At 35.2% G+C, this 15,598-nt stretch overlaps 1 protein-coding gene across 1 annotated transcript in view; it reads left to right on the plus strand.

Moving 5' to 3' along the window:
- Positions 1-15,598, plus strand: part of LOC137389425 (ubiquitin conjugation factor E4 A-like) — a 35,993-nt gene that overhangs the window by 12,883 nt on the left and 7,512 nt on the right. Inside the window, exons 7-15 of the mRNA XM_068075497.1 lie at positions 183-397; positions 2,011-2,202; positions 3,090-3,207; positions 9,812-10,030; positions 10,726-10,870; positions 11,137-11,243; positions 12,498-12,757; positions 13,115-13,278; positions 14,480-14,678. Of these exons, the coding sequence (XP_067931598.1) occupies positions 183-397; positions 2,011-2,202; positions 3,090-3,207; positions 9,812-10,030; positions 10,726-10,870; positions 11,137-11,243; positions 12,498-12,757; positions 13,115-13,278; positions 14,480-14,678 (1,619 nt within the window). The remainder of the gene's footprint in view (positions 1-182; positions 398-2,010; positions 2,203-3,089; positions 3,208-9,811; positions 10,031-10,725; positions 10,871-11,136; positions 11,244-12,497; positions 12,758-13,114; positions 13,279-14,479; positions 14,679-15,598) is intronic.

Here is a 15,598-nt window from a genome sequence, read left to right on the forward strand (position 1 = left end):
TGCGGAGTTAATGTGAGTGAAGTTGTGTGGAAGGCTTTGGGAATAGGTTTAGGTCTATTGGGAATGGTCGAAGATAGTTTCTCGAGCCCACAACTTTTAGACTCTATGCGCCATCCGCAAACTGATTCTTCATACTGTATACATCACCCAATTTTTACAATTTTTAGTTTATCTTTAAACAGACAGCGAAGATGTTATGGAGTTTCTTGCTGAGACCTTCACAAGTATTGTTACATCTGAGGACCTGCTCACCCTCAGCTCCATACTCCATCCTCTCCTTAATAAGATACACCAAGCATGCACAAGGGGCCTTTACAGGAAGATCTGCTCTGATGCCGAGGCCTCCACATCTCTGAAATTGCTTCACTTTTTCACACGTACCCAGAACCTGGCTGAGGTGAGACAACTCTCATATGCTAGTTATATTCTTCTTATGTGAATTTAGTCAGGGTATCTAAAGGCAAGTTCTCACTATCACAGATTGCTGTAAGCTGTGCTCATGTAATAGATTTTGACATTGCCTAAATGGTCACAGTAGCGCCTCTCACAATTATAAAGCAACTTCATATTCAAATTATGAGCCTTTGTGGTACAGTGGAACCTCTACTTGCCAAAGTTATTCATTCCGGAAGCTGTGTCATAAGTAGAAATCTTTGGAAGTAGAAATCGATTTTATCACATAAATGCCCCAATCCATCCCAAGCCTTCACAAAACTCAGATGTAACATTTTTATAAATTATAAATACATGTAGTGGTTACCAATACATGTTAGAATTACATTATTATATAATAAATAGGAAAAATACTCATCGGAAAAAGGAAAACGGAGAAATAATAAATAAAAACTATGAATGACAAGTCTACCTTTGGAATTGGTCATTTATATGAGGCTAAAGAATACCGCAGGAAGTTGGAGGATGATGATCAGAAGAGATGTGTGCTGTATAGCTGTTTTGATAGTAAAAAGATTTCTTTACAACGGCACAAAATAAAAAACAATCATACAGAAAACACAAGACATGAATTGCTAAAAACGGAAGTTTTTCCATCCTGTATGCGATAAAAGATAACTCCAAATTATACTGCGAACAAAAATAAAACACCTGTCGTTTACTGGCTTTTGCTAGCAAAAGAAATTGATTGAGATGGGTTTTAGGTCATACTCACACAAAGCAAACAGGTCAAGAGACAAAACAAGTGAAAGGCACTTTTGTATCTAGAGATATCTTTTGTTAATCGAAGCAAAATTTCTACAAAAAGACATTTCGTAACTTTAAAATTTCATATGTAGAAGCTTTCGTAAATAGAGGTTCCATTGTATTCATTAACACTGTTGTACCCTTAGCTATGATTGTTTGCTATATGCTCATATGTGAATAACTGTACGGTTTACATAAATACTTGAATTACAGTGATGTTTAATCTGAACGACTTAGTCAACAAATGCAATGCTATTCGTAATGTTACTTACTTATCAGAGTTTAGAACACCTTCCCTAACTGTGATGTGACTCAATTTACAATCATCTTCACATCTAAGCAAATATTCATCTCAATTCCAACAAAAAATTTGGAAGTTTTCTGAAGTATTTTCTTTTTTTCTTTAATTTAAAGAAAATAAATTTTCTTTAAATGAAAGTCAAAAGAGCTGGTAACAATTCATTCTATTATGAATAAAATGTAAAATAATAAAAAGTTCACAGAATAAGTTAATTTCAACTGTCTAGTGCAAGTTACACTGTATATTCATCTCATTCACTCTTCCACTGAGTGCGCGCGTTGCCATGCTTATATTTTCATTCCAAGGCTTCAAGGTAAAGCAAATATTATAACAGATTAATTTTGTACGTCAAGGTTTAACTATACAGTATATATTTTTGACATTGTTGTTGTTAGCTATTTATGGAGTCCGATTCGACAGCGGTTGAGGCTGAAGACCAACACTGAGACTATTTAGCGAATATAGATAGAATTGACCTTGTAAAATACTCGTAAGCTATTGACTTCCAGGTTCTGCTGGCTTACACCAACACCACCAACCTATCAGCGACAGCGATGGAGAAAACCCTTTTTGGAACAATCCTCAGTAGCAGCTGCGCTCCATCCAATCAACCCGGACCAATCGAGAGCAGCCAGCTCTTTGAGAACCCTTCGCGCATGACGCAGGCCGATGTTGAGTTGGCTGAACGAATGGCATTCAGTGTACGTATCAGCACCCGCCAGTCAGTACTCGCTTAGCAATATCCAGTTTAGCTAGTTTGGTTGCTGCTGACTTATTCATTTTACATCCACCATAGTCCATAGATGTTGGTGTGGCTAATTTTAGTTTGCGTAGAACTTGTTACTGCTTTTTATACTCCAGCATTACTTAAAGATTTGTAAATAAGAGAGGGCCATGCAAACTCTATGTAGGTTGTTGATTTGCTCTATGAATAGCGCTAGAAATGACATGAGTAAGTAACCAGAGTAATGACACTGATACATAAAGGTCTTCCATAAACTAGCTTGTGAGAGGAGGCGCAACGGGTGCCGTCGTGTGCCGAGAAAACTCTCTCTAGCACTGGCTATGAGGAAAGTAATCTGTCATTGAGTCAAAAATATAGTTAAAATCAAGGCATTATAATGAGACCAAAAAAGTCTGTCTGCTCAACACACTAGCTCAGATAAGGCCTACCGTAGCGTTGGTTAGTTCCAACCATAGAATAAGTTAGTTCCAATCAAATTGAACTTGTAAGCGAAGCTCATATCTCAGTTTTTTTTAACTGACTCATCTTCATCTTGTGCTTTCACCCTTTAGCTCATGTGAAACTGGTTTAATCTGGTTTAGTCTTATTTTATAGTATTGTTTTTTCTTTGTGTAGACAAGTACAAGTGTGCAGATTTCTATTGCACATTCAGATATAATATATATTGTTACATGTGTTATTATACAGATGCTAGCATAATTCTACTGTATTTTTGTTGTTGTGCGGAATATGTAATAGTCACTTTAATGCATATGCTCGGAATAGTGATGGTTCTATCAGAAGAGCTATCAATTATTGGAAACCCACTGCATTTTCTCTCAATCACTACTTGTCTGCTTGTAGAACTCAGCTTTGATCATTGACTGTATGTCAAAACTTTTTCTCAAACTCTGTCAACTATCACCAAGAACGAGGCACCTTCTTCTCCTATGGGTCGGTCGACTCCTCCATGTCAACAATGGTAGGCCATGACTGCGTTGGTTCATTATTTTGCACCCATAGGTGTAATCTTCTCTACATCTCTAATAGACCTCTCCTTTTGCACCCGTAGGTGTAGTCCTCTCTACATCACTAATAGACCTCTCCTTGTTTGCTGTTCAACCCATCTCTGCAGACTATCCTACTCTTGTTCTGGAAGTTGTCATGTGTTACTTCCAGTTCTTCATTAAACCAGCATGAAATTCAGTTAGAATAATGTCTTGTCTTGATCTTAAGTGAGACTAACTTACAGTATGTGTGCCTAGGGCTAATTTATGGGTGCCTAAGGCTAATATAATGGTGCCTAAGGCTAACATATGGTTGCCTAGGGCTGATTTATAGGCGCCCAGGGCTAACTTATGGATGCCGATAAGGAATACTACTTTAATATTAACTGCCCCCCAGTGTTGGTAACTCACAATAATTATCGATTTTTACGTTATGAATAATTGTACTGTTTATTTGTATATGCATTTTAAGATGTTGTTATCTTATTTGGTACTATTACATATTAACTGCTGCTCATTGCTATTTTTATTAATTAAATGCTATAATGTAATCAATATGCTAATAGTATACTCCTACCTAATAGTATGCTCCTACCTAATAGTGTACTCCTACCTAATAGTGTACTCCTACCTAATAGTATACTCCTACCTAATGGTGTACTCCTACCTAATAGTATGCTCCTACCTAATAGTGTACTCCTACCTAATAGTGTACTCCTACCTAATAGTATACTCCTACCTAATAGTATACTCCTACTTAATGGTGTACTCCTTCCTAATAGTGTACTCCTACCTAATAGTATACTCCTACCTAATAGTATACTCCTACTTAATGGTGTACTCCTTCCTAATAGTGTACTCCTACCTAATAGTATACTCCTACCTAATAGTGTACTCCTACCTAATAATATACTTCTACCTAATAGTGTACCCCTAACTAATAGTGTACTTCTACCTAATAATATACTCCTACCTAATAATATACTCCTACCTAATAATATACTCCTACCTAATAGTATACTCTTACCTAATAGTGTACTCCTACCTAATAGTATACTCCTACTTAATGGTGTACTCCTTCCTAATAGTGTACTCCTACCTAATAGTGTACTCCTACCTAATAATATACTTCTACCTAATAGTGTACCCCTAACTAATAGTGTACTTCTACCTAATAATATACTCCTACCTAATAATATACTCCTACCTAATAATATACTCCTACCTAATAGTATGCTCCTACCTAATAGTATACTCCTACCTAATAGTATACTCCTACCTAATAGTATACTCCTACCTAATAGTATACTCCTACCTAATAGTATACTCCTACCTAATAGTGTACTCCTACCTAATAGTATACTCCAACCTAATAGTGTACTCCTACCTAATAGTATACTCCTACCTAATAGTATACTCCTACCTAATAGTGTACTCCTACCTAATAATATACTTCTACCTAATAGTGTACCCCTAACTAATAGTGTACTCCTACCTAATAGTATACTCCTACCTAATAGTATACTCCTACCTAATAGTATACTCCTACCTAATAGTATACTCCTACCTAATAGTGTACTCCTACCTAATAATATACTTCTACCTAATAGTGTACCCCTAACTAATAGTGTACTCCTACCTAATAGTGTACTCCTACCTAATAATATACTTCTACCTAATAATATACTCCTACCTAATAATATACTCCTACCTAATAGTATACTCCTACCTAATAGTATACTCCTACCTAATAGTATACTCCTACCTAATAGTGTACTCCTACCTAATAGTATACTCCTACCTAATAGTATACTCCTACCTAATAGTGTACTCCTACCTAATAATATACTTCTACCTAATAGTGTACCCCTAACTAATAGTGTACTCCTACCTAATAGTATACTCCTACCTAATAGTATACTCCTACCTAATAGTATACTCCTACCTAATAGTATACTCCTACCTAATAGTGTACTCCTACCTAATAATATACTTCTACCTAATAGTGTACCCCTAACTAATAGTGTACTCCTACCTAATAGTGTACTCCTACCTAATAATATACTTCTACCTAATAATATACTCCTACCTAATAATATACTCCTACCTAATAGTATACTCTTACCTAATAGTGTACTCCTACCTAATAGTATACTCCTACCTAATAGTGTACTCCTACCTAATAATATACTCCTACCTAATAATATACTCCTACCTAATAATATACTCCTACCTAATAGTATACTCCTTCCTAATAGTATACTCTTACCTAATAGTGTACTCCTACCTAATAGTATACTCCTACCTAATAGTGTACTCCTACCTAATAGTATACTCCTACCTAATAGTGTACTCCTACCTAATAGTATACTCCTACCTAATAGTATACTCCTACCTAATAGTATACTCCTACCTAATAGTATACTCCTACCTAATAGTATACTCCTACCTAATAGTATGCTCCTACCTAATAGTATACTCCTACCTAATAGTATACTCTTACCTAATAGTATACTCTTACCTAATAGTGTACTCCTACCTAATAGTATACTCCTACCTAATAGTGTACTCCTACCTAATAGTATACTCCTACCTAATAGTGTACTCCTACCTAATAGTATACTCCTACCTAATAGTATACTCCTACCTAATAGTATACTCCTACCTAATAGTATACTCCTACCTAATAGTATACTCCTACCTAATAGTATGCTCCTACCTAATAGTATACTCCTACCTAATAGTATACTCCTACCTAATAGTATACTCTTACCTAATAGTGTACTCCTACCTAATAGTATACTCCTACCTAATAGTGTACTCCTACCTAATAGTATACTCCTACCTAATAGTGTACTCCTACCTAATAGTATACTCCTACCTAATAGTATACTCCTACCTAATAGTATACTCCTACCTAATAGTATACTCCTACCTAATAGTATACTCCTACCTAATAGTATACTCCTACCTAATAGTATGCTCCTACCTAATAGTATACTCCTACCTAATAGTATACTCCTACCTAATAGTATACTCTTACCTAATAGTGTACTCCTACCTAATAGTGTACTCCTACCTAATAGTATACTCCTACCTAATAGTGTACTCCTACCTAATAGTATACTCCTACCTAATAGTATACTCCTACCTAATAGTATACTCCTACCTAATAGTATACTCCTACCTAATAGTATACTCCTACCTAATAGTATACTCCTACCTAATAGTATACTCCTACCTAATAGTATGCTCCTACCTAATAGTATACTCCTACCTAATAGTATACTCTTACCTAATAGTATACTCTTACCTAATAGTGTACTCCTACCTAATAGTATACTCCTACCTAATAGTGTACTCCTACCTAATAGTATACTCCTACCTAATAGTGTACTCCTACCTAATAGTATACTCCTACCTAATAGTATACTCCTACCTAATAGTATACTCCTACCTAATAGTATACTCCTACCTAATAGTATACTCCTACCTAATAGTATGCTCCTACCTAATAGTATACTCCTACCTAATAGTATACTCCTACCTAATAGTATACTCTTACCTAATAGTGTACTCCTACCTAATAGTATACTCCTACCTAATAGTGTACTCCTACCTAATAGTATACTCCTACCTAATAGTGTACTCCTACCTAATAGTATACTCCTACCTAATAGTATACTCCTACCTAATAGTATACTCCTACCTAATAGTATACTCCTACCTAATAGTATACTCCTACCTAATAGTATACTCCTACCTAATAGTATGCTCCTACCTAATAGTATACTCCTACCTAATAGTATACTCCTACCTAATAGTATACTCTTACCTAATAGTGTACTCCTACCTAATAGTATACTCCTACCTAATAGTGTACTCCTACCTAATAGTATACTCCTACCTAATAGTGTACTCCTACCTAATAGTATACTCCTACCTAATAGTATACTCCTACCTAATAGTATACTCCTACCTAATAGTATACTCCTACCTAATAGTATACTCCTACCTAATAGTATACTCCTACCTAATAGTATACTCCTACCTAATAGTATGCTCCTACCTAATAGTATACTCCTACCTAATAGTATACTCCTACCTAATAGTATACTCTTACCTAATAGTGTACTCCTACCTAATAGTATACTCTTACCTAATAGTGTACTCCTACCTAATAGTATACTCCTACCTAATAGTATACTCCTACCTAATAGTGTACTCCTACCTAATAGTATACTCCTACCTAATAGTGTACTCCTACCTAATAGTATACTCCTACCTAATAGTATACTCCTACCTAATAGTATACTCCTACCTAATAGTATACTCCTACCTAATAGTAAACTCCTACCTAATAGTATACTCCTACCTAATAGTATACTCCTACCTAATAGTGTACTCCTACCTAATAGTATACTCCTACCTAATAGTGTACTCCTACCTAATAGTATACTCCTACCTAATAGTATACTCCTACCTAATAGTATACTCCTACCTAATAGTATACTCCTACCTAATAGTAAACTCCTACCTAATAGTATACTCCTACCTAATAGTATACTCCTACCTAATAGTATACTTCTACCTAATAGTATACTCCTATCTAATAGTATACTCCTACCTAATAGTATACTCCTACCTAATAGTATGCTCCTATCTAATAGTATACTCCTACCTAATAATATACTCCTACCTAGTAGTATACTCCTACCTAATAGTGTACTCCTACCTAGTAGTATACTCCTACCTAATAGTGTACTCCTACCTAATAGTGTACTCCTACCTAATAGTATACTCCTACCTAATAGTATACTCCTACCTAATAGTGTACTCCTACCTAATAGTATACTCCTACCTAATAGTGTACTCCTACCTAATAGTATACTCCTACCTAATAGTATACTCCTACCTAATAGTATACTCCTACCTAATAGTATACTCCTACCTAATAGTATACTCCTACCTAATAGTATACTCCTACCTAATAGTATACTCCTACCTAATAGTATGCTCCTACCTAATAGTATACTCCTACCTAATAGTATACTCCTACCTAATAGTATACTCTTACCTAATAGTGTACTCCTACCTAATAGTATACTCTTACCTAATAGTGTACTCCTACCTAATAGTATACTCCTACCTAATAGTGTACTCCTACCTAATAGTATACTCCTACCTAATAGTGTACTCCTACCTAATAGTATACTCCTACCTAATAGTATACTCCTACCTAATAGTATACTCTTACCTAATAGTGTACTCCTACCTAATAGTATACTCCTACCTAATAGTGTACTCCTACCTAATAGTATACTCCTACCTAATAGTATACTCCTACCTAATAGTGTACTCCTACCTAATAGTATACTCCTACCTAATAGTGTACTCCTACCTAATAGTATACTCCTACCTAATAGTATACTCCTACCTAATAGTATACTCCTACCTAATAGTGTACTCCTACCTAATAGTAAACTCCTACCTAATAGTATACTCCTACCTAATAGTATACTCCTACCTAATAGTATACTTCTACCTAATAGTATACTCCTATCTAATAGTATACTCCTACCTAATAGTATACTCCTACCTAATAGTATGCTCCTATCTAATAGTATACTCCTACCTAATAATATACTCCTACCTAGTAGTATACTCCTACCTAATAGTGTACTCCTACCTAGTAGTATACTCCTACCTAATAGTGTACTCCTACCTAATAGTGTACTCCTACCTAATAGTATACTCCTACCTAATAGTATACTCCTACCTAATAGTATACTCCTACCTAATAGTATGCTCCTACCTAATAATATACTCCTACCTAATAGTATACTCCTATCTAATAGTATACTCCTACCTAATAGTATACTTCTACCTAATAGTATACTTCTACCTAATAGTATACTCCTATCTAATAGTATACTCCTACCTAATAGTATACTCCTACCTAATAGTATGCTCCTATCTAATAGTATACTCCTACCTAATAGTATACTCTTACCTAATAGTGTACTCCTACCTAATAGTATACTTCTACCTAATAGTATACTCCTATCTAATAGTATACTCCTACCTAATAGTATACTCCTACCTAATAGTATGCTCCTATCTAATAGTATACTCCTACCTAATAATATACTCCTACCTAATAGTATACTCCTACCTAATAATATACTCCTACCTAGTAGTATACTCCTACCTAATAGTGTACTCCTACCTAATAGTGTACTCCTACCTAATAGTGTACTCCTACCTAATAATATACTCCTATCTAATAGTATACTCCTACCTAATAGTATACTCCTACCTAATAATATACTCCTACCTAATAGTATACTCCTATCTAATAGTATACTCCTACCTAATACTATACTCTTACTTAATAGTGTACTCCTACTTAATAGCGTACTCCTACCTAATAGTGTACTCCTACCCTCTGAACAGAACATTCACAAACTGAACCACAGCCGAACACAATGGTGATTCAGGAAACTAACCTGCTGTTATGTAGATTAACATTTGGGCTGACTATTTCCTTCCTAGATAGCTAGTACCCATGGGTTTTAGACAGGATCAAGCTCGCGTCCATAATGTCTTCCCACAATGCCCCGCCGAGAGACGAGTGCAGTGATGGCTTGATGCTCAATCTCTGCGCCGTGTTGCTGCGACTCTGCAAGCCATTCTCTTTACCGCAGAGCCCTAAGCTTATGAGGATACATCCCCAGTACTGCAGGCAGAGGTTCTCTGAGTCTAACGATCAGGAAGCCAAACACCACCATTTATGGGGTGAGCAGATGGTATCCTTTATGAGAGAGGGCTATTGTTGAGATAGTTGTTGTTTGTCTTCAGGGGTCTATTAGAGTTTTCAACGATATCTCAATTATCAATTTACATAGGTAATAGTTCACCTTGATCTTGCAGCTGGTAAGTTTAAAGGTGTTTGGTGAGATTCTGTAGAATTATAATACACTCTCACGGAGTTGTCCTCTCGTCTTGTCCTTCTCATTTATTGAAAGTTTTGTGTTTAAAATTCTGCAACCAGATGCACATATATCGATGTTAGCCTTTTCAGCTTACACTTGCTATATGGTTGTTTTTAAGTTTTGCTTTTTAGCATTTTTTTCTAATACAATATATATATAAATATATATATATATATACATATATATATCTATATATATATATATCTATATATATATAGGAAATGCAATAAAGGGCATTTAATTCATGTTTTAAATCATGATAAAAGCATATCAATTCAGATTCAGTCACCTGTGACAAAACTGTACAAAAATTATCTGTGGTCATATTCACCATCTCACAAAATATTTCTCTCCAACCTTTTGCTAGCTTACACATGTATGTGATACATTTCATAGCATATACACGTATGTCATGCATTTTGTAACATATACATGTATGTCATGCATTTTGTTACAAATAGTGTAAATCTTTTTTAATCGATGCTATCCTGTATTTAGGTGTGTCTGAAGAGACATATTTGGTACAGCTGGACGAGAATCAAGTGAACACCATAGAGATGCCCTCAGAGTACAACTTCATTTGTGATATATTTTTTCTGACACACCAGTCCCTGCACCTTGGGCTACATTCTACTTTTGAGAGGTAAGTACTTCTGCGTCTCTTTTTTTCTTGTAACTCATTTCTGTCATCCTCTTTCTTTGTCATTTCAGTATCTTTCCTTTTATCATCACTTTTTCATTGTGTCAGTCACTATCAATTTAACTCTATCTAATTTTTGTTGATTTCTCTCGCAAGATGTTTCATGGACTTGTACCGTTAACTAGAAGTTCCCAAGTTCTCTATGTTGGGTTTGCTGCTGAGTGGTCTCGAGTTTGTGACAGCGAATGACATGCTCTGTTTTATTATAGGTTTGCCAACTTGAACCGGGACTTGAATCGCATTCAAACAGCTTATCAGCAGCTTCAGGCTGCCGGCTCACCCAATGTAGAAGCTATAAAGTTAATGTTTGAGGGCGGTGAGTCCACTTTTAAACCTTTCATAGATAAAACTCTTATTATTTGCAAATTCATGCTTCATTTTGTTTTAATTAAAATACTACATAGAAATATGTGCGTGGGACAGTTCGTGTCGACTCTCTTAGCTAGAGTTTTTTAGATTGAATGTCCAGCAATGACAAAGTTTAAGCATACAGTTACTACCGCTATTCTAGGGTGCTTGACAACTGTTCTAGAGCCAGTCTGACAGGCTTGAACAGGTCACTTAAACGCATCTATAATAGCCCACCCAGCGACCATCATGAATATGATTTATGATGATCACTAGGGTGGCTGATGAAGAAAATGTGTGAAAACTGAATAAAAATGTCAGTTGGCAAAATACTAATCTTCGTTTAAATTCTAGATTTTTATTTTACTTGTTGGTTGATGATCTATTCACATGAATTCCAAGTTTATTAATTCTAAGCACCGCTGTTGAGTTGGAGAAAGGTCACTATCTTACATTCTTTATGTGCCCATGCGTTTATTACATGTCATGCTCATACAGTCAGGACTTGATATATGATAGTAATCCAATTTAATATCTGCTTCATATGTCAAAACTATTGTATGTTGGAGCAAATGTTCATATAAGTTTATATTGTACTTGGTTTGGTTTAAACACTTATTGATCAATACTTTGGATACATTTATATCAAATGCATCGTATAAAACTGTGTAAGAATCTAAATGTAAGAAACTAAATACACAAAGTGAGATTCAATAATAATAGATTTTTATTGTCTTATTGCCTTTACATTAAAAACTGGGGACTGAGGTGCAGCCTTGGTAATAAAGGTAACATACAGTACACAAGTAGAGGTCTTGTTAGAGATATACAGCTACTTCAATTTAGACCATATGAACATTATATTAATGTTTAATTGTTATTATGCCAAGGAAAGTATTGTCTTTCGTTTTTTACAATTGCTACCACTCACACCAGTCTTGGAACTATGATTTTAGAAAAGTCAAAGCATTGTCTAATATTATTTGAGCATTGTAAAAATAAATTACGTAAACTGTTCGAAAAACTTTGAATGTCGTATATTTAAAATAACTTTAGGTTGAGGCAATTATTTACTCAAATCTTATTTCATCGATCAAAAAGTTTGTATATTAAGATAATAATAAGTCGAGGCTTGACTGCACTAGATCGCTGGTTGGCGCTATTATGGTTGATCAGTGGAGTGGCAAGAGCGGCCAACTCCTAACACAAAATCTTTTTGCAGCGATGAAGCGGTTCATGTGCATGAGAGTGGCCCTCATCGACCCAGAACTATTAAAGCCTGTTCTCCAGTTTCATGTAGCTACCTCCACCTACCTCACGCATTTAGCTACGGGTGGTGATAATTCCGTCCCCTTCTCTTCTTTAACATTTCCTCTTAAAGAACCAAACACGAGGCTACTCGGCTGCATACCTGAGCATATTATCACAAATATAACAGATGCTATGTCCGTTACACGCCGCTTCAAAGAGTCATACTTTCAAGTGAGCCATGATATCATTGTTATTGGTTTCAACCATAGATATAGTAAACCCTACATCTATGGTTTCAATATGGGCTTACTATATCTATGATTTCAATAGACCTTTTGCTTTTTATATGCTATATTTTATAGCAACCTTGTGGGCCTATTACGATAGCTTTAGATTCACCGCTCATCTTAGAGTTGGAGAAATATTTTTGTAATTTGTCACAGTTGTAATATTCGTTTGAAGACTTGCAGTATCTGTTATATTATTGACATCATTTTTGTAACTTGAAATACTTATGTGCCGTGTGTCACATATTGCTATTTCACATGATTGTTTAAAATTCATTTACGTATCTGCTGATTTTTACAGGAAGTTATTGATGTGGCTGAACACTTTATGGATCTGATCCTCGTGTTTATGGGTAGTAAATCCCGGCTGAAAAACCCGCATCTTCGAGCAAAGTTAGCCGAGGTACTCTATGAAATCATGCCTAGTCAGGAGCAGGATACCTATGCGATGAGCCGGCTCAACTCGTATGTAAATTTTAGTACTGATTGCAACGTAGTGGAGGTTGGTTGAATATGATCTTATTATCAATGCTGCCAGACAGATCTGCAGCTGCCATTAATATCTATAATTGATTAGGAATCAGCATATAATCACATGATTTTGTCATGCAAATTTACCTTGAAGCTTCTCTTGTCAAGATGTGGTGCACTTTTCATTGCTTTTGATATAGAATGGCTAGCAACCGGCGCTTGCATGTATGTAAGATCCAAACAGAAATGAAAACTTTGAAATTATTGTTAGTTCCATCAAAATGAAGGCATCTTTTTGATAAAAATATGTAATAACAGAATATCTTTTGTTGGTTCTCTAGAATACAGATACAGCTGAATCTGATCATGAATTTTCGGAAAGAGCAAAAAATAAATTGAAATCTTTAAATAACTTGGACAAATAATGCAAAAAGTAAGATTTGATGAACCGATATATCAAAGTGAAAGTATGTTTAGTTAAACGCTGTTTTTATTTCGGAGCCCGAGTTGCAAAGTGTAAACCTGGTCAATATATAGGGAGTCAGAGTGTTTGAGGAGCTCTTAGACCGGCGTGTTGACTAGTTGATGGGACCAAAGGCAATACAAATAACGTAATCAGACACAATAATTTTAGAGTCTGTATATTGCCATGATCTATTGCAGTTTTAATATATGTCGTTTATTTTTTTGCCCATAGACAAAAAACTGCAGTTTTTGTTGTTGTTTAATGCTTATTAGCAGAAATTGTTAAGGAACATGAGTTTTTGGCTAACTTAAGGCCTCGATTTGATTAGAAAGATCTTGATTAGGGCAAATCTTTACAGTTTATCTTTTCCCCATAGACGGAAAACTGCTGTCTTTTTGTTGTTTGTTTAATGCTTATTAGCAGAAATTAAGCAGAGAATCCAAACTACGGTGGTCTCGTGTGGCTGCGATTAACTGTTCGTTTTTGAGCTTTTAAGAGCTTGTAATCACATTTCCACATATTTGGCACCTACAACACAACAGAGTAAGACATGGTGAATATTTTGATATCAAATAACTGTAATGTGAATTTTGTTGCAAGTCAACCTTTAAGGAATATTAGTTTTGGGCTAACTTTGGAATTCAATTTAATTAGAAAGATTTTGCTTGCACTCGACCATGCTTTACTCTCCGCCTCCCTGTCTAATTGAACATGATCCTTTTTCTGTAGCCACGATGTACTGAAAGAGAGGCTCTTCAAGGAGCATCGCAATGTTGACAGGCTTGCGGAGGTGCTCTTTGACGTGTTTGTGGGCATAGAAATTACAGGGGATTCTGTTGAATTTGAACAGAAGTTGAGCTACAGACAACCTATGTATAAAGTTATAGATTACATATGGAAGATTGACTTGCATAGGAAAGCTGTGGCAGTGAGTATTCTGTCTTTAATTGTGGCAGTGAGTATTCTGTCTTTAATTCAAGTATTATTTCAGTTTTATTACAACACGGAAATCTATGTTTGGTTAATCTAATGGTTGTGGGACTTCGAGTATGCAAACTATTCAAATGATATGAGGACTTGAGGCTATTTTACACTTGTGACTATAAGACGGTTGGGATTCAGAAAAATCCCTTATTCAAATAAGCCCATGCTTTCAACTGATCAGGTCAAGGTTATATTCTTTTAGCTTGTTTACTCTGTTATAATTGTTATTTTAAGTGAATGTCAGGTCATGTTAGCTTTATTATATTTCAAATATTTTTAACTAGCTGTTATGTAACATGACTTGAACACATACATCTGCTGTTATGTAACATGACTTGAACACGTACATCTGCTGTTATGTAACATGTCTTGAAGACATACATCCGCTGTTATGTAACATGACTTTAACACATACATCTGCTGTTATGTATCATGACTTTAACACATACATCTGTTGTTATGTAACATGACTTTAACGCATACATTTGCTGTTATGTAACATGACTTTAACAGATACATCTGCTGTTATGTATCATGACTTTAACACATACATCTGTTGTTATGTAACATGACTTTAACACATACATTTGCTGTTATGTATCATGACTTTAACACATACATCTGTTGTTATGTAACATGACTTTAACACATACATCTGCTGTTTTGTACATGCAACATGACTTGAACACATATATCTGTTGTTATGTAAGATGATTTGAACACATACATCTGCTGTTATGTAACTTGACTTGAACACATACATCTGCTATTATGTAACATGACTTGAACACATACATCTGCTGTTATGTAACATGACTTGAAAACATACATCTGCTGTTATGTAACATGACTTGAACACATAAA

The sequence above is a fragment of the Watersipora subatra genome, chromosome 1, assembly GCF_963576615.1.
Source record: "Watersipora subatra chromosome 1, tzWatSuba1.1, whole genome shotgun sequence".
Taxonomy (NCBI): Eukaryota; Metazoa; Bryozoa; class Gymnolaemata; order Cheilostomatida; family Watersiporidae; genus Watersipora; species Watersipora subatra.